Source organism: Megascapheus bottae, chromosome 10, assembly GCF_031878675.1.
Source record: "Megascapheus bottae isolate mThoBot1 chromosome 10, mThoBot2.hap1, whole genome shotgun sequence".
In the NCBI taxonomy this organism is placed as follows: domain Eukaryota; kingdom Metazoa; phylum Chordata; class Mammalia; order Rodentia; family Geomyidae; genus Megascapheus; species Megascapheus bottae.
Window position 1 is genome coordinate 38,527,201 of NC_143518.1, and position 18,824 is coordinate 38,546,024.

Sequence of the window (18,824 nt, forward strand, 5' to 3'; positions counted from 1 at the left end):
TAGAGTCCTAGAGTCCTTGCCTAGCATGCATGAAGACTTGTGTTGGATTCCTTGGTACCCCATACATAGAAAAGCCAGAAGTGGGCTGTGCCTCAAGTGGCAGAGTGCTATCCTTGAAAAAGTCCAAGGACAGTGCTTAGGCCCTGAGTTCAAGCCCCAGAACCGACAAAAATTGAAAAAAAAAAAAACAAAAAACAAAAAAACAAAGAACGTCCAGTGCCAGTGACTAACGCCTGTAATCCTAACTACTCAGGAAGTTGAGATCTGAAGATTGAGGTTCAAAGCCAGCCCCATGACTCTTATCTCCACTTAACCACTAGAAAACAGTAAGTGGTGCTATGGCTCAAGAGGTAGAGGTGTAGTCTTGAGCTGGAGCTCAAGGACAGCACCTGGGCCTCAGATCCAACAACAACCCCCCTCAACCCCCCCTCCAAAAAAAAACTAATGCAGTAAGTAAATTTTTGTTATTATTATAGAGGTGATATACAGCGTGATATACAGATGGGTTACAGTTACATAAGTCAAGTAAAGAGTACATATGTTTTTTGGACAATGTTGCTCCTTCTCTTGCTCTCTCCCAGTGAATACCACTGCTGCATTTTTTTTCACCCTTTGTCTATTTCTGTGCCACCTCTTACACTCCCCAAAACATAAACAGAGCAAAAAAAAATTCTTATTTCCATTTCTGGCAATTTTATTTGGATAAGTATTACTTTGTCCGGTCAGATGCACACAGGCATTGTGCCTTTCTGTTCCTCTCCTTTGGTCTGCGTGGTGTTCCTGTCGTTTATATTTATGTCCTTCCACAGATCTGCTCATTGCACTGGACAAAACACACAACAGGCCTTCAGCAAACATTTTCTAATGGTAGCCTTTCAATAGCTTCACAGTTCTATCCCTGTGGGAGCAGCACAGTGCCCTTTAGGAAAGGCACTGCCAGAGATGGCGTCAGGCTGCCAGGCTTCTTGAATAATTCACAATCATCGCAATACAGCCTTAGGGCCTGCTGGGGTGAGGCCAGGGGAAAGAAGGAGGTGGGTGGTGGACCCTGGGATTCCCTCCGGGGCAGCTTCGGGGCACTGCATGTTCCCAGCTTCAGGCTCCCTAGGGACTGAGCTCAGGCTTCCAGCTCAACTCCCTCGGCTGAACTCACGGTGGAAACTCGATCTCCCCATCCATTACCAGGGTCGGAGGCAGACACTGCGGCTCTCCCCTCCCTCCTCTTCTCCCCCCCCCCCCCGTGGACGACGTGCGTCCCCCATCGGCGTGAGGGGCGGTCCGCGGGAGTTCGCCCACCAAGGACGACCAATGGGGACGCAGGGCCCGCCCCCAGACGACTGTCAATCTTCCTGAGGAAGCCCCGCTCCCGCGCGGCCGGCTCCCGCGCCCGTCCCTCCCCGCCCGCGGGACCCCTGGCGGCTACGCTTGCCTCTGCGAGTCCGGGCGCAGCCTCGGCTGCCGGGCTCGCGCGCGCGCGCAGCCCTCGGTCCCGCCCTTTGGCCTTTGGGGGATGCCGGGGACTTCCCCTCACTTCCAGCTGGGGTTGCTGTTTCGCTTCGTCTTCGGGGTGCGAAGTCCTGTGGGACTCGCCTCTCGACTCCTCCCCTCGGGAGGGATCGGTGGGTCCTCCTTCCGCGTTGCTAATTCCTGAGACAGCCGTCTTTTACGGTCAAAGAGGAGCTGAGGGGCAGCTGGGTGACTCACGCCTAGGACTCTTCCTGCCAAGGCTCCTCCAGGGACGGATTGGAGGCTCCTGGTTGGAAGCCAGCCTGGGCAGCCGAGGCGGTGAGACTTTCCCCATCCCCCCGCCCCCGTCGGTAGCCCCTGGGGGCCTGGGCGCTGCACCTGAGCTTTTTTTGCTCAAGGCTGCTGCTCCATGACTTGGAGCCACTGCAGCACTTCAGATTCTAGTGGGTAATTGGAGATGAGAGTCTCACAGACTTTACTGCCCAGGCTGGCTGGCTTGGAACTGTGAGTTCCAATCCTGAGTAGCTAGGATTACAGCAGTGAGACGCCAGGGCCCTGCTGAGACTCTTATCTACAATGAAACCACCAACAACCCAGAAGTGGAGATGTGGCTCAAGTGGTAGAGGAGGGAGCGAGGAAGGGACCAAGGGAGGAAGGGAAAGAGATCAAATTTTCTCCAAGACGTGCACTGTGGCCTCATTTTTCTTCCCTCAAAATTTTTCCCATTGTGCTTACTTTAATAGAAAGAATCTATTCTAAGTAGAACACTTTGTGGATTTCCATGAACTCACCAAACAGAATCCTTAATTACTACCCTTTTGATAAAGTCTGATTTTATGTTCCTAAAAAAAAAAAAATGAGGGGAATGTCAGTGGTTCCCAGTGGCTCATGCCTATCATTCTAACTCCTTGAGAGGTTACAATCTGAGAATCAAGGTTCAAAACTAGCCCTAGCAGATAAATCCAAGAGATAATTACCTCCAACTAACCAGTAAAAAGCCAGAAGTAGATGTGTGTGGTTGTAGTGCTAGAACTCAGCCTTGAGAAGAAAGAAACTACACAGAAGAGGAGGCCCTGAGTTTAAGCCCCAATAAGTTTTTCTTCTATCTGCTTGCTTTGTTTTTTTTAATTGGTCCTGGGGCTTGTACTCTGGGCCTGGGTGCTGTCTCTGAGCTCTTTAGCTAAACACTAGCGCTCTATCACTTGAGCCACAGTGCCACTTCTGGTTTTCTAGTGGTTAATTGGAGATGAGTCTCATGGACTTTTGTGCTCCGACCAGCTTTAAACCCTGATCCTTAGATCTTTTAGCCTTCTGAATAGCTAGGATTATAGGCGTGAACCACCAGCACCCAGGTCTGCTTGCTTTTTGAGCAATGCTATCTATAGCAAAGGCTATCTATGAGCAGATCAGTGGACAACTAATTAGGCCACCTTTATGAACTGGTCTCTAAAATTGACATTAAGTCATTTGTGTAATTGATAATAACTGTGATAAAAACAAAGTTGATGGGAGGGAGGACTATAAACGCGCGTGTGTGTGTGTGTGTGTGTGTGTGTGTGTGTGTGTGTGTGTGTCTGTCCGTCTGTCTGCCTGTCTGCCTGTCTGTCTGTCTGTCTTGTCTGTCTCTCTGTTCGTACTAGGGCATAAACACAGAGCCTGGGCACTGTCCTTTAGCTATTTCACACAAGGCTGGCATTCTACCACTTGAGCCACAGCTCCAATCGTGGCTTTTCAGTGATTGACTGGAGATAGGAGTCTCACACTGCTTGGGCTAGCTTCTAACCCTGATGCTAAGGTCTCAGCCTCCTAGATAGTTGAGATTACAAGAGTGAGCCACCAGCACTTGGCTATGAGAGTGCCCTCCTTAAAGAAAATGTGATCTGATCTGAGTTCTGAAGGAGTAAGCATTAATGAAGCTAAGTGGAGGGCTGGAGTCCCCTACAGTGTGATGATGTCTACACAGCAGCCAAATGTGTTTATTTTATATTAAAAAATGTAAAATTATGGGGCCAGGAGTTTGGCCTAGTGGTAGAGTGCTTGCCTAGCATGCACGAAGACCCAGGTTTGATTCCTCGGCAGCACATACATAGAAAAAAGCTGGAGGTGGTGCTGTGGCTCAAGGGTAGAGCTCTAGCCTTGAGAAAAAAAGTCCAAGGACAGTGCTCAGGCCCTAAGTTCAAGCCCCACAACTGGCAGAAAAAAAAATGTAAAATAAGATATGTGCTGCTGGTGCCTCATGTCTGTAATCCTAGCTACTCAGAGGCTGAGATCTGAGGATCTAGGTTCAAAATCAGCCCAGGCAGCAAAGTCTGTGAGACTCTTGTCTCCAATCAATCACCAGAAAATTGGAAATGGTGCTGTGGCTCAAAGTGTAAGGGCACTAGCCTTGAGCACAAAGAGGCTCAAGGACAGCTCCCAAGCTTCCAACGACAAAAAACAATAAGAATATAAATTTGGTCTGTCATTAACAAAATTGTCAGTGAATGTCTATGCTGGAAAAGAATTCAGAATCCTTACTGGCATCAAGTTCCTGAAATGATCCGTTTGTTTTGTTGCTTTTTTTTTTTTTTTTTTGGTTTTGTTTTGGTCTAGCAACCCTTCTAAAACATAGAACTCCAAGCTAGGCACCAGTGACTTATACCTGTGATCCTAGCTACTTAGGAGACTGAAATCTGAGGATTGAAGTTGAAAGCCAGCCCAGGCAAGAAAGATCTCTAATAAATCACCAGAAAACAGGAAGTGTCACTATGATTCAAAGTGGTAGAACACTAACTGTAATGAAGAAGAAGAAGAAGAAGAAGAAGAAGAGGAGGAGGAGGAGGAAGAAGAAGGGGAAGAAGAAGAAAGACAGACAGACCTGGGTTCCATTCCTCCATACCACACACATAGAAAAAAAGCCATAAGTGGTGCTGAGGCTCAAGTGGTAGAGCTCTAGCCTTCAGAAAGTCCAAGGACAGTGCTCAGGCCCTGAGCTCAAGCCCAGGACTAGCAAAAAATATGGGACAAAGACACCTTTGCTTGTGGGGCTTGAACTCAGGACCTAGATGCTGTCCCTGATTCTTTTTGTGCTCAAGGCTAATGTTGTACCACTTTGAGCCACAGTACCACTTCTGGTTTTCTGGTGGTTAATTGAAGATAAGAGACTCATGGGGACTTTTCATCCAGGGCTGGCTTCAAACCATAATCCTCAGATCTCAGCCTCCTGAATACCTAGGATTACAGGCATGAGCCACCAGTGCCTGACTTCTGACTTGTGTAATCTCTCTCTCTCTCTCTCTCTCTCTCTCTCTCTCTCTCTCTCTCTCTCTCTCTCTCTCTCTCTCCCCCCTTCCCCTTTCCCCCTCTGTGTGTGTGTATGTGTGTGTCTCTTTCTGTCTCTCCCTCTCTGTGTGTCTCTCCTTCTCTGTGTGTGTCTCTCTCTCAGTCTCTGTGTCTGTCTGTCTGTTTCTCTCTCTCTTTCTCCCTCCCTTCCTCCCTTCCTTTTTTTTTATGCTAGTACTGGGGCTTGAACTCAAGGATTTGGGTCTGTTCCTGAGATTTTTTTGCTCAAGGCAATTACACTATCATTTGAGTCAAGTGACAAAGTTCAAGCCCCAATACTGGCACGAAGGAAAGAAGGAATCAAGAATCAAGGAAGGGAGAAAGGGAAGGGAAGGAAGAGAAAAAGAGAACAGGTTAAATGTCAACTGAAGGGGCTGGGAGCCTAGCCTAGTGGTAGAATGCTTGCCTAGCATGCATGAAGCCCTAGGTTTGATTCCTTTGTACCACATACTTAGAAAAAGCCAAAAGTGGTGCTGTGGCTCAAGTGGCAGCAAAAAAGTCTAAGGACAGTTCCCAGGCCCTGAGTTCATGCCACAGGCTGGCCAATAAAAAGAAAAAATGTCAACTGAACTAAAAGGTTAAGTCAAATAAGAACTGAATGTTAGAGGTCCCGAGATCCTCCATGCCCTTGACAAGGTCGGTTCAGGAGTGGAGACAGTCTGGATGGCCCATCTATGAAATAGGAAGTGCTTGTGAGAGAGAGCAAGCCCAGCAACTTGTCAAGACATTTGGCTATGAACATATTGCCAGGTGCACTGTTTTATTCAATCCTTGTCACAGCCCTCAAGGAAAGACCAGAAGGATGAGGAAACCATCTGAGACATAACTTCCCAACCTCTCATATCTAGCGAGTATAGAAGCAATGCTTTTGTTTTGTTTTGTTTTGTTTTGCCAATCCTCAGACTTGAGCTTAGTGTCTGGGCATAGTCCCTGCGCTTCTTTCTTTCTTTCTTTTCTTTCTTTTTTTTTTTTTTTGCCAGTCCTGGGCTTGAGCTCAGGGCCTGAGCACTGTCCTTGGACTTTCTCAAGGCTACAGCTCTACCACTTGAGCCTCAGCACCACTTCCGGCTTTCTTCTATGTATGTGGTACTGAGGAATTGAACCCGGGTCTTCATGCATGCTAGGCAAGCACTTTAACCACTAGGCCAAACTCCCGGCCCCTCTTTTTTTTTTTTTTTCCTCAAGGCTAGCATACCACCACCTAAGCCACAGTGCCATTTATAGCTTTTTCTGTTTATGTGGTACTGAGGAATCAAACCCAGGGCTTATGCATGCTAGGCAAGTACTCTACCACTAAGCCATATTCCCAGATCATGAAGTCATCATTTGAGTCCTCTGTCTATTTACTCCAGTGTCCAAACTTAACATGCCTTTCCACATTGCTTCTCTTAAGGAAACAAGAGAAAAATGGTAGTAATCAGAGGAAGCAAGAGTGGAGCTTGAAGTCTTGCATCTGGAGGGAAGAAAGAAGGGCTTAATAACTGCTGTCCTTATGAGACCTTACAATTCAGAAAGCAGCTCCTAGAACATTATTCCATGAGTTTCCTTTCAACCCTACATAGAATACTCAGTGACATCAGGAGCCTAGAGCAATCTGTTCAGTGTATACTGTTATCTACCAAATTCCCTCATTAAGTCTCATTCCAACAATAATTATGCTTTGAGCCTCAGGCTCCCACAAGTTCACTACTTCTTTGCTTCAAACTACATTTTCTGAAACAGTAACAAGACCTTCAGCAGTGTGATATGGCCAGTAGCTTCATTCATTCATTCATTCATTTAACAAATACTGGGCAAGATTTCAGTACTTGCATCTGAGTAAAGAGCTTTGAGTTCTCAAAGGAACCAACATCTTGAAATTTGCTTACAATTCTTTACAGCCTTTGAAGAAGAGTAAAAATACATTCCCAAAATACATTCAAGGCCCTGGGATTTTAGATTAGGATAGACAAAGGATTTGATTTGGCTCTGCCACTTTTTAAGTTTTTCCAACTCTCAATTTTCTACTGTAACGTGGAATTATCAGGGTAGGTACTAGCCAAAAACTGACTTCTGTCATTTTGAGAACAATTAGAAGCCAGTAGCAGGCAGCTCACATCTGTAATCCTTTCCTCTCAAGAGACTGAAATCTGAAGATCATGGTTCAAAGCAAATCTATATAGACAATTTGCACAGACTCTTTTTTTTTTCCAGTCCTGGGCTTGGGCTCAGGGCTTGAGCACTGTCCATGGATTTTCTCAAGGCTAGGACTCTACCACTTGAGCCACAGCACCACTTCTGGCTTTTTGCTGTGTATGTGGTACCAAGGAATCGAACCGGGGTCTTCGTGCATGCTAGGCAAGCACTCTACCACTAGGTCAAACTCCCAGCCCAATTTGCAGACTCTTATCTTCAGTTAACTAGCAAAAAGCCAAAAGTGGAGGTATGACTCAAGTGGTGGTAGAATACCAGCTTTGAGGGGTAATAAAGCTAAGTGACAGTGTGATGCCCTAAGTTCAACCCCCCCCCAAACTATTAGAGGACAAACAGTAAAGTACAAGTACCTTCTAATTGCAATGGGCTATACAATGAATTATATGGTTATTGTTAAGAGTTGGTTAGTTAGATAAATTCAAGATTAAACCACATCTCTGTAGGTTAGGGGAAAAGAGTATCTTCTGAGTGTGAGGTCAATTCTGGTATTAGTAATCAGAAAGAGTAGTATGTGCTTAAATCATTAATTCATTCATTCCTGACCTCTTACTCTCTGGGTGCATGGATGAGAAAGCATCTCTCTCTGGAAGAATTAGACTTGTACTTTAAGAGAAGCCTAGGATGTGGCTGCCGTTTCCAAGGCTAAAATGTAGTATCTCAGCCAAACCTATATCCCTGGACTTGGCTGGCTGAGGAAGGAACAGAACTTTTGAGCTGGGTCAGTCAAACAGTATTGAACAATAGTGTGTGTGTGTGTGTGTGTGTGTATTCATTCCCCTATTGGGGCATGAACTTGAGGTCTGGGCCCTGAGCTTTCTGCTTTTCATTTAAGTTTATTTCCCAGTTGTCTTTTCTTGGTGTTGACAGTTCTCCCCCCCAACACACACACCTCTCTCTCTCCTTTCCCCTCTCCTTCCCCACCCCCACCCCTTATGCATGCTGGGCTTGTCAGGGCTCAAGGTCTGGGCTCTGTCCCTGAACTACTTTTGCTCAAGGCTAGCACTCTACCACTTGAACCACAGCCCCATTTCTGACTTGTTTTTGGTAGTTTATTGGAGGTAAGAGTCTCACATATTTTCCTGCCTAGGCTGGTTTCAAACCTGTTTCCTCAGTTCTCAGCCTCCTGAATAATTAGGATTATAAGCATGAGCCACTAGCTCCTGGCTCTTTTTCTCTTCTTTCTGTGGGGCTGGGGATATCACTTAGAGTAATCCCTTACCATTGCACTAGATTGGAAGCACTGGTTAAGAGAACATTTGAGACCCTCTAGTACACACCTGACCACTGGAGTGAGATTATGTGTTGGAAGTGAGGCTCCAGGGTAGTGTTTTTTAGTTTCTCCTTGGAAATTTTGTGGGGAATATCTTGTGTGTGGGGGGATCATGTGGCTTGTAGTAAAGTTTAATTGGAAATAAGAGTCTCAGGTCCTTTTGTGCCCAGGCTGGCTTTGAACCTTGATCCTCAGATCTCAGCCTCCTGAGTAGTTAGGATTACAGGCGTGAGCCACCACATCCAGCTGGGGGATATCTTAATAGAGGCAAGTGATTAGAAGGGCCAGGGGATAGAAGCCAGGGTAGCAGCTATTCTAGCCTGGGCGCTGTCCCTAAGCTCTTCAGCACAAGGCTACCACTCCACCACTGGGCCTGGGCACTGTCCCAGGTAGCTTAAGGCTACTACCCTACCCTGAGCCACACTCCCATTTCCCATTTTCTATTGTTAATTGGAGATAAGTGTCTCATATTCTTTAGTGACTTTTTGCCTGAGCTGGCCAGAACTACAGTTCTCCACATCTCTATCTTAAGTAGTTAGGATTAAAGGTGGAAGCAGGGGCTGGGAATATGACTCAGTGATATAGTGCTTGCCTAGCATGCACAAAACCCTGGGTTTCATTCTTCAGTACAACATGCACAGAAAAAGGTGGAAGTGGTGTTGTAGCTCAAGTGCTAGCCTTGAGCAAAAGTGCTGAAGTACAGTGTCCAGGCCTTGAGTTTATACCCCAGAGCTGGCAAAAAGAAAGGAAGGAAGGAGGGAAGGAAGAAAGAAAAAGAAAGACAGAAGGAAATCACCTCTTTGGCCAGAGATGAAGCTCAGTAGTGGAGCAATTTCTTCCTTTCTGGAGGAAGTAAGGTATCTGTTCTGTAGAGAACAAGTGTTTAATAATACTTCCTGGAAAAACAAGAATTCAGAAAGGGGTGAATACAGACATAGACATGCAGGGAGTTCAGTTCAACTTCACAACTGGGGGCCCCATCCCTGTTCCTGGATGTCTGTGGATATAAGGCTACAAGAAATGAGTAAGACATTTCCTTAAAGGAAACTCCTTTTTGCTCCATAAACACAAGACTACCTTGTTGCAACATTTGGTGCCATGCAGTATACTAGTCACACACCATTGCACTTAAACCTCACAATAATTCTATGAGGTAGTACTCATCATTCATCTTTTATAGATGAGAAACAGGATTAGAGAGATTAAGTAATTTACTGACGCACAAATAGCCAGTAAATGGTGGCACCAAATTCAATCCCTGCTCATCCATCTCCCAGAGACTATACTTAAATATTTTATGAACTAGGAGAAGAAACGATGGATTTTTCTTGCTGCATGTTTTGGAAAGACTTCATTGAGATAATTCAAAACATAACAAACAAGCAGGTCATTTCCAGCAGCTATTAAGCTCCAGGTCCTGCTTATCTCACTAACTCTAGTAATAACTCTGTGAGACTGTAGTCTTGCCTCCTTTTTACAAACCAGAAAATAGGCTCAAAGACCTGGAATTAGTCAGCTCATATTGTATGTGTCACTCACTAAATCTTATTTGATGTGGTTCATGAGGCAATATCAGCAGCAACATCTTTTCTTCTGTCCACAGAAGATATATCTTTGTATAGCACTTTTCAGTTCCTCCCTCCCTCCCTCTCCTTCCTTCCTCCACTCCACCTTTGCCAGTCCTAGGGCTTGAACTCAGGGCCTAGGCATGGGCCTTGAGTTTTCTCAAGGCTAGAGCTCTACCACTTGAGCCACAGCACCACTTCTGGCTTTTTCTATGTATGTGGTACCAAGGAATCAAACACAGGGCTTCTTTTGTAACATGCTAGGCAAGCACTCTACTGCTGGGCCACACACCTGGCTTTCTTTCTTTTTCTCTCTCTCTCTTTCTTTCCTTTCCTCCCTTCCTTCCCTCTCTCCCCCTCCCCTCCCTTCTTTCTCTCTTTGTCCTGGGGCTTGAACTCAGGGCTTGGACATTGTCCCTGAGCATCTTTTGCTCAAGGTTAGCACTCTACCACTTGAGCTAGAGCTCCACTTCTGGTCTTTTTTGTGTATGTGGTACTGAGGCATCAAACCCATGCTAGTACATGCTAGGCAAGCACTCTACTACTAAGTGGCCTTCCCAGCTCTATTTTTTTCTTTTTCTTTGTTCTAGAGTATGAATTCTGAGCCTTGGACTTACTAGACAAGCACACTACTACTTGAACAATACTTCCAGTCCTTTGGTTTACACTTTTTTTTTTTTGGCAGTCGTGGGGGGCTGAACTCTGGACCTGAGTGTTGTCCCTGAGCTCTTCAGCTCAAAGCTACTGCCCTACCCCTTGAGTCACAGTGCCACTTCCGCTTTTCTGGCAGTTAATTGAAGATAAGAGTGGCACGGACTTTGTGCCTGGGCTGGCTTTGAACCCTGATCCTCACATCTCAGCCTCATGACTAGCTAGGATTACAGGCATGAGCTACCGTGCCCAGCTTACTTTGGGTTTTCAAACAGTTTCTCCTACTTACATTGCCCTGGCTGGCCCGTAGGGGCATCCTTTCTGCCTCTGTCTCCAAGTCGCTGGGATTACAGGCATGTGCCACCCATGCCTAGCCCATTGCCCTGGTTCGGAACTATTATGCTAACCTCCCAGTCCTGAAAGGAAGAGGTTATTGCAATTGGCATCTGATGATGAAACAAGGGAATCTGCTGACCACTCCCTCCCTCAGTCATGCTATCCCTATGCCAAGTCCTGCCCTTTCCACACTTGGCAGTATAATAACATCCCCCCTTCTCTTCCATGAAGCTTTTCTGGAGATCTTTCCACCCACCAAGTGTCCAGCCAGGTCCCTCTTCCTTCCAGGGAGCTCTCAAGTACACATTACTATTTCTATCTTCACTGGTAAATATCTGCATCTACGTCAAAGGCCTCTTCAAGGCAATATCTGTATGGCCCTATTTTTGTTTTAAATATCTGTATGTCTTCAGTATTTTGCTTAGCAAACCTTTATTAGTATTGTATTTGTACTGTGTGTGTGTGTGTGTGTGTGTGTGTGTGTGTGTGTGTGTGCATGCACACACATACATATCCTAGTGCTGGGAATTGAACTCATGGCCTGGGCTCTGAACTTGAGCATTTTTTGGCTCAAAGCTGGTTCTCTACACAGCTTTGAGCCAAAGCTCCATTTCTGGCTTTTTTTTTGCTGATTAATTGGAGAAAAGAGTCTCATGTAGTTTCATGTCTAGGCTGGATTTCAACTGAGATCCTTAGATCTCAAACTCTTGAGTAGCTATCCCTGAGCTCTTTTGTGCAAGGCTAGCACTTTACCATTTAAGCCACAGCTCAACTTCTGGCTTTTCAGGGGTTAGATGGAGATAAGAATCTCATGGACTTTCCTTCCTGGGCAATCCTCAGGTCTCAGTCACCCCTGGCAGTATCACTTATATTCCGTGCTTCGCATAGACAAGCTAGACAAGCTGTCCACTTAAGAGCTAATCCCCAGCTCTTATTATCACTTAAAAAAAATTTTTTTTGCTACATGTGCTTGCTGTGGCCTATTTTCTCTGAGATTTCGGAGCTTTTACCCAGCTTTCCACTCAAATCTTTATTCTAAGCTTTTCCTAGAGTTGTCATCCATATAAATCTTCCAGGATAGAATACTAATAAGCAGAAAGAAGCCAGCTTCCCAGTATAAATATGGCTACACTTGCTTCACTTCCTGGGTCATGTGACTCTTCCCTCAGTTATCACATGACCCACTGAGTAATCCACATCCCCGTGCCGGAATTAACCTGCAGGGCAAGTCTGTTCTGGCAGTAGTAGATAGTTATAAAACTCATGTATGCCTGCATTCTTATTTTTATTTAGTAATCCTTTATCACTCTGAATCTCTGGAACTCCTGGAAGTCTTCTCTTTCAGCAACCGGGAGACAATGATATTTTCAAGTCCCCAGGAAAAGGTAAGTGACAAGGGTATCTGGTTACTTTGCTTTGGAATTCATTGAATAGCTGATGGTATGGACAACTGCCTTCCTGGATCCTTCAGCAAGGCACAAATGAGAGGTGGGAGGGATCAAGGTTGAAATGGGCCAAAGAAGATGAGGAGAATCTTCCTGGTGTAGGCTGAAGGTTCTCACCAGCAATGGGTAGGGGTGGGGTGGGGGGCCTGTACCCTTATTAAAAAAAAAAGGGGGGGAACACTATGGGGCTTAGTGGCTTAGTGGTAGAGTGCTTGCCTAGCATGCATGAAGCCCTGGGTTCTATTCCTCAGTACCACATACACAGAAAAAGCTGGAAGTGGTGTTTTGGCTCAAGTGGTAGACAGCTAGCTAGCCTTGAGCAAAAGAAGCTCCGGGACAGAGCCCAGGCCCTGAGTTCAAGCCCTAGGTAAGACTGGTAACAAAGAGAGAAAAAAAATGAAAAAGGAAATCTAGACTGTGGGCATTCATAGGCAGCCAAATGCTAGCCAGGAAAGTGTTAAAGATGGGGCTTGCCTTCTAGTCATTTCTCATTTTGTTCTTAGGGATGTCACAAACACTGGAGCTGGCGAGGCATCATGGCTTCTAGCCTCATGGGATTGCTTCTACTTCAGGCAGTGTCATGGGCATCAGGTGAGACAAGTCGGAGGAAAGTGGCACTGAAAGCTGCTCAGCAAATCTTTATGAGTGATTGAGAGCAACCTGGGGTAGAGATACAAAGTTTTGAACTCCATGTTTATTCACTTAACCAGCACATCCATTTCCTTCTTCCACCCTCTTCAGCCCTTTCTCCTCCTGTGCTACTCCCTTGCAGGTGCCCGGCCCTGCATCCCTAAAAGCTTTGGCTACAGTTCAGTGGTCTGTGTCTGCAATGCCACATACTGTGACTCTCTTGACCCCCTCGTCTTCCCTGCCCCTGGTAATTTCAGCCGCTATGAGAGTACACGAAGTGGACGTCGGATGGAGATGAGTACAGGAACCATCCAGGCCAATCGCACAGGCACAGGTAATTATTATGCATCTTGCCTCAGAGCCAGGCTGAGTCTCCTTGGATCCGAGACATGTCAGTGACCATCATAGAATTTTTCTGTGTACTAATACTCTTCCTTCTCTCTCATGGTGTCTTTAGGGCTTCTTCTAACCCTGCAGCCAGAAGAGAAATTCCAGAAAGTGAAAGGATTTGGAGGAGCTATGACAGATGCTGCTGGTCTCAACATCCTTGCTCTGTCACCCTCTGCCCAGAATTTGCTACTGAAATCATACTTCTCTACAGAAGGTGAGGAAGAAAGAGACAGCATCTTTGTCTCCAGAACCTCACACTTGTTAGGCAGGTTCTCTGCTATTTGAGCCCCACGCATTGCTCAGAGCCAGAATTCAGAGCCAGAATTGCTCATTGCTTTATTTTTCAGGTAGGGTCTTGAGTTTTTGTTTAGTACTGGCCTTAGATTGTAATCTTTCCCATGCCACCGGCTTAGCTGGGATGACAGGCATACACCTTCATTCCTGGTTTGTTTGCTGAGATTGGAATCTTGCTGATTTTTCACCTTTAACCACAGTCTTCCCTATCTCTGTCTCCCGAGTAGCTGAAATTACAGGTATAATCTCACCCAGCCATGGTTCTTCTGTTCTTCTTCCCCTGACTGGTCACTCATCTCTCATCTGATACTTTGGGCCCTCTGTCTTTGTGTCTGCTTCCGTATTGCTGAGATTAGGCATACTACATTAGGCTTGACCTCTCTTAATGCCAGTAAAATAAAATTTCCCTGTTAGTCTTAGGCCAGAAGGCTTGTGCTTCACCTAGGTCCTGGCCTCTGTATTCTCTCATTGGGTCTCAAATTCCCTTTGGCACTAAGATTCTATTTTGAACTGGTAAGTGTTAGAAACTCCAGCCAGGAACCTGTCATCCTAGCTATTTGGGAAACAAAGATCGGGGGAATCATGGTTCAAGGCCAGCTTGGCAAAAAGTTTATGAGACTCCTTATCAACCGGGGAGGTTGGAGGGAGGGAAGGGAAACCCCCAAGTTCCATACTGTCCTATTGGACTCCCATGCCTTGGTCATGCTTTTCTGCAGGAATTGAGTATAACATTATCCGGGTACCTATGGCTAGCTGTGACTTCTCTATCAGCACTTATACCTACGATGACTACCTTGATGACTTTCAGTTGCAAAACTTTAGCCTTTCAGAAGAAGATACCAAGCTCAAGGTGGGCATTCTGGCTGTGTTGGGCCCTCATGGCATTGATGTTTAGGGGCTGAGGAGGTCCAGCTGGGGCAGTGTATAGAGATGATCAACTTTCTCTGCTCCCTGTTCTGTCCTGGGGTTGGAAGGGTAGGAGATGATGGCTAGACCTGATATGCTGGTTAGGCTAGTCTGTCTATGCTCCAAGTCTCACTATCTCTTTCCTTGCTATGTTGCTAGATACCCCTGATTCACAGAGCCTTGAAGATGACCCAGCGCCCCATCTCCCTCTTCGCCAGTCCCTGGACATCACCTACTTGGCTCAAGACCAATGGGGCAGTGAATGGAAAGGGGTCACTCAAAGGTCAGCCAGGGGATATCTACCACCAGACCTGGGCCAACTACTTTGTCAAGTAAGAGACCAGAATGTGAAGAGGGTCTGGATTAGCTTTCCCTTCAGACAGCATGGCCTATGTCCCACCCCTCAACCTGGATCCATTTTAGGTCTGCCTTTCCTCCTTCATCTTTTTACCTTCTCAATCTTGGAGCCATCTTAGGGCCATCAGATTCCCTGCTTCATCAGAGTTCCTATTCCCAGGGATCCTGGTCTGTTCTTTTGACCAAAATCATTCATGTTCTTCCTTCTGCCAGGTTCCTAAATGCCTATGCTGAGCACAAGTTAAAATTCTGGGCAGTGACAGTTGAGAATGAACCTACTGCAGGGCTGATTACAGGATACCCTTTCCAGTGTCTGGGCTTCACTGCTGAACACCAGAGAGACTTCATTGCCCATGACCTGGGTCCAGTCCTTGCCAACAGTACTCACCGTGATGTCCTGTTGCTCATGCTGGATGACCAACGCTTGCTGCTGCCCAAATGGGCAGAAGTGGTAAGGTTCATGACCTCCACGAGGGCTCCAGGATCCCCCCTCCCCCAAACTCTAGCATACAAATGACTGGCTGTAAATTTAAGAGTACCTTCCCTGTTCAACTCTTCTTTTTGGTGCCAGTATTGAACTCTGGGCCTAGACACTGTACCTGAGCTCTTTTGCTCTAGGGTTAGTGCTCTACCACTGAAGCATAGCTCCACTTTTTTGTTTGTTTTTTTGGTGCTTAATTGGAGATAAGAGTCTCACAGACTTTCCTGCCCAGGCTGACTTCCAACCGTGACCCTCAGGTCCCAGCCTCCTGAATAGTTAGAATTACAGGCATGAGCCACTGGTGACTGGGTCCTGTCCAACTCTTATTAGGATTCCCTGGGCTAGTGCTAAGTGCTCAGCTCCAGGTAGTCACTTTAACCCCTTCTAGTTGTAGCCATCTTAGAGCTCATAGCTTCTCTGTGCTGGGCTCTGGACTTGTGGTTCCTGTTTCCCAGTGGCCTTTCCTTTCCCTGTGCAGGTGCTGAATGACCCAGTGGCAGCTAAGTATGTTCATGGCATTGCTGTACATTGGTACATGGACTTTCTGGCTCCAGCCAAATCCACCCTGGGGGAGACACATCGCCTGTTCCCCAATACCATGCTCTTTGCCTCTGAGGCCTGTGTGGGCTCCAAATTTTGGGAACAGAGTGTGCGTCTAGGTTCCTGGGATCGAGGGATGCAGTACAGCCACAGCATTATCACGGTGAGCAAAACTGTCAACCTCCACAAAGCAGACCATAATACACCCCCTCCTGCTATCACGAAATGTTGACAGGTCTTTCCCCTCAACCGCCAGCTTATCCTCTGGGGCAATTCTGGGATGCCATGTTCCTGTCTTACCTCTCCTTCACAGAACTGTAGCCCATTGCCTCTTACTGCATGTTTGGAGCCAAGCCAGGTAGCTGCATTGGCCACCAATTTCTTGGGCCCCCTAGAGATGCCCCATCTTCAGTCTCCCTCTCTTGTTAGGTCACTCCTTCACATGGCTGAGCCATCTGCCCTCTCTGAGGATACCCCGTGCTGAGTATTTGTCTCTGCTCCTGTCCCTTCTGCAGAACCTTCTCTACCACGTGGCTGGCTGGACAGACTGGAACCTTGCCCTGAACCTCGAAGGGGGACCCAATTGGGTCCGCAACTTTGTTGACAGTCCCATCATTGTAGACATTGCCAAGGATACATTTTACAAACAGCCCATGTTCTACCACCTTGGTCATTTCAGGTGAGTACAGGGTGGTGGTGGTGGTGGTGGTGGTGATGGTGGTGGTGGTGCCTCCATTCCATACCAAGCCTATCATTTCATCAGGCTTACATCACCCCACACCATGAGGGAGCAGGAAGGTGTGTAGAGCAGGAACCTCGGGAGAGGCACACCCCTTCTCTCTTGCACCATATAGGCAGGAAGTGATTAGATAACTCTGGTTACTAGATGCTGGCTGGGATGTGGGAGGGTAAGAACAGGGCGGAACAACACATCTTGAGAAGTTAAGAGTGTTGGAACAGAGCTGGGATTAAAGGCTCGTACTACCACACCCAACCTTGCTTTAAGAGTCTTGTTCTATGTTGTTCAGACTGGACTTGGAACTTGCTGTTCTCCTGCTTCAGCCTCCAGAACAGCTGATATTACAAGCATGTTAGCAGGCCAGCCTTAGGGCAGAGCTTTGGCAGAACTTATGAGCAGGGGGAAGGAGGAAAATAAACTTTTTTTTTTTTTTTGGTCACTTGTGGGGAATGAACTCTGGAGCCTGGGCACTGTCCCTGAGGTCTGCAGCTCAAGGCTACTGCCCTAATTCTTGAGCTACAGCACCACTTCTGCTTTTCTGATGATTAATTGGAGATAAGTCTCACAGACTTTAGTGCCTGGGCTGGCTTTGAACCATGATACTCAGATCTCAGCCTCCTGAGTAGCTAGGATTACAGGCATGAGCCACCACATCTGCCTTATGAGAATAATTTTTTTTTCTTTTTTTTTTTGCCAGTCCTGAGACTTGAAATCAGGGCCTGTGCACTGTCCTTGGGCTTTCTCAAGGCTAGCACTCTATCACTGGAGCCACAGCACCACTTCCAGCTTTTTCTGTGTATGTGGTCTTAAGGAATCAAACCCAGGGCTTCCTGCATGCTAGGTAGGCACTCTACCACTAGGCCACACTCCTGGCTCCTTTTTTTTTTTTGTGGGTCATGGGACTTGACCTCTGCCTGGGTGCTGTCTCTGAGCTCTTCAGCTCAAGGCTACTGCCGTACCCTAGAGCCAAGCCCCACTTCCCAGTTTTCTAGAGGTTAATTACAGATAAGAGTCTCATGTCCTTTTGTGCCCAGGCTGGCTTTGAACCTTGATCATCAGATCTCAGCCTCCTGAGTAGCTAGGATTACAGGCGTGAGCAAATGAGGGTTTTTTCCTTTCTAGAACTGGGGCTTGAACTAGGGATTAGCTACTGCTAGGTACTGTCCCTTAGCTTTCTTGCTCAAGTCTAGCACTCTCTCACCTCGGTCACAACTCCACTTCTGGTGCTCTGCTGGTTAACTGGAGATGAAAGATTCATGCATTACTGAGGCTGGCTTTGGACTGCCATGCTCAGATCTCAGCCTAGTGAGCAGCAAAGATTATAGGCATGAGCCACTGCGAGCCCAGCTTTAGATGAGGGTTTGATGGGTGGTACCTTGAGAGGCTGGACTGAGGTCTCAGATGGTATCTGTTTATACATGCAGCAAGTTCATTCCTGAAAACTCCCAGCGAGTGGGGCTGGTGGCTAGTGAGAAGAATGACTTGGACACAGTGGCACTGATACGTCCTGATGGCTCTGCAGTTGTGGTGGTGCTAAACCGGTAAGGACAAGGGCAGGCGGGGGCCTGGGCTGAGATGGGGTGTTGGGCTTCAGCAGGCTCACTCTCAGCTTCTCTTTCCCTCCTCAGCTCCTCTAAGGATGTGCCTCTTACTATCAGTGATCCTGCTATAGGATTCCTGGAGACCATCTCACCTGGATATTCCATTCATACCTATCTGTGGCGTCGCCAGTGATGGAGCCAACACCTGGGTTCAGCATGGACGTTAAAGGGACAGAGTCAGCTCATGTCTGTGGATAAATATGGCACAGCAGGACCAGTGTGAGCTTACAGTGACACAGGCCCAGTGGTTTGGGTGATTCACTCTCTTCTCTAGTAGGTACCAAGGGCTGGATGCCTCTAAGGAAAAAGTCAGGAAGCCCCAATGTATCCCCAGCCCTCATGCTTGTAGAAGTGTGTGCAGTGTGCTAGTTGCCTGTGGAAACTGGGCCTAGGCCCAGGGTGAGCTCACTGTCTGTACAAACAAAGATGGGGGAGGGAGGTAAGCAAAGGAGACTGGAAAGGCTGAACCCAAAACTAGGGATTGTTTGTCTTTCCTGGAAATGGAGAAGTGGGCCCATGCAGGAGCAAAGTCAGCATCAAGGCTAAAGCAATTCCAGAAGCTTGAGTAGGCTCAAGCACCCAGGGTCCCAGCTAAAGCACAATGGCAGCATCTTAAAGGAAAGAATGTTTGATCCCAG

At 46.9% G+C, this 18,824-nt stretch overlaps 1 protein-coding gene across 3 annotated transcripts; it reads left to right on the top strand.

Moving 5' to 3' along the window:
- Nucleotides 1–1,512: 1,512 nt before the first annotated feature.
- Nucleotides 1,513–18,823, top strand: Gba1 (glucosylceramidase beta 1). Of its 3 annotated transcripts, none has more exons than XM_090340824.1 (12): nucleotides 1,513–1,619; nucleotides 12,097–12,188; nucleotides 12,752–12,839; nucleotides 13,021–13,212; nucleotides 13,336–13,482; nucleotides 14,279–14,412; nucleotides 14,628–14,800; nucleotides 15,039–15,276; nucleotides 15,785–16,009; nucleotides 16,362–16,525; nucleotides 18,010–18,126; nucleotides 18,214–18,823. In XM_090340824.1, exons 2-12 carry the CDS (start codon nucleotides 12,162–12,164, stop codon nucleotides 18,317–18,319), a joined length of 1,611 nt encoding a protein of 536 aa, XP_090196950.1. In that variant the 5' UTR covers nucleotides 1,513–1,619; nucleotides 12,097–12,161; the 3' UTR covers nucleotides 18,320–18,823. The 3 variants fall into 3 exon arrangements, with proteins under 3 accessions (XP_090196950.1, XP_090196951.1, XP_090196952.1); XM_090340825.1 differs by lacking the exon at nucleotides 1,513–1,619 and adding an exon at nucleotides 1,631–1,785; XM_090340826.1 differs by lacking the exons at nucleotides 1,513–1,619; nucleotides 12,097–12,188 and having other exon boundaries at nucleotides 12,756–12,839; nucleotides 13,136–13,212.
- The last annotated feature ends 1 nt before the right edge of the window (nucleotide 18,824 follows it).

What these genes read in the sequence shown, in the direction of transcription:
- Gba1 (XM_090340824.1), top strand. Translation starts at nt 12,162, where the DNA reads ATGATATTTTCAAGTCCCCAGGAAAAG. An exon ending in GGCCAATCGCACAGGCACAG is followed by an intron (nt 13,213 to 13,335) that starts GTAATTATTATG and finishes TGGTGTCTTTAG; the next exon opens with GGCTTCTTCTAACCCTGCAG. An exon ending in ACAGCCACAGCATTATCACG is followed by an intron (nt 16,010 to 16,361) that starts GTGAGCAAAACT and finishes TCCCTTCTGCAG; the next exon opens with AACCTTCTCTACCACGTGGC.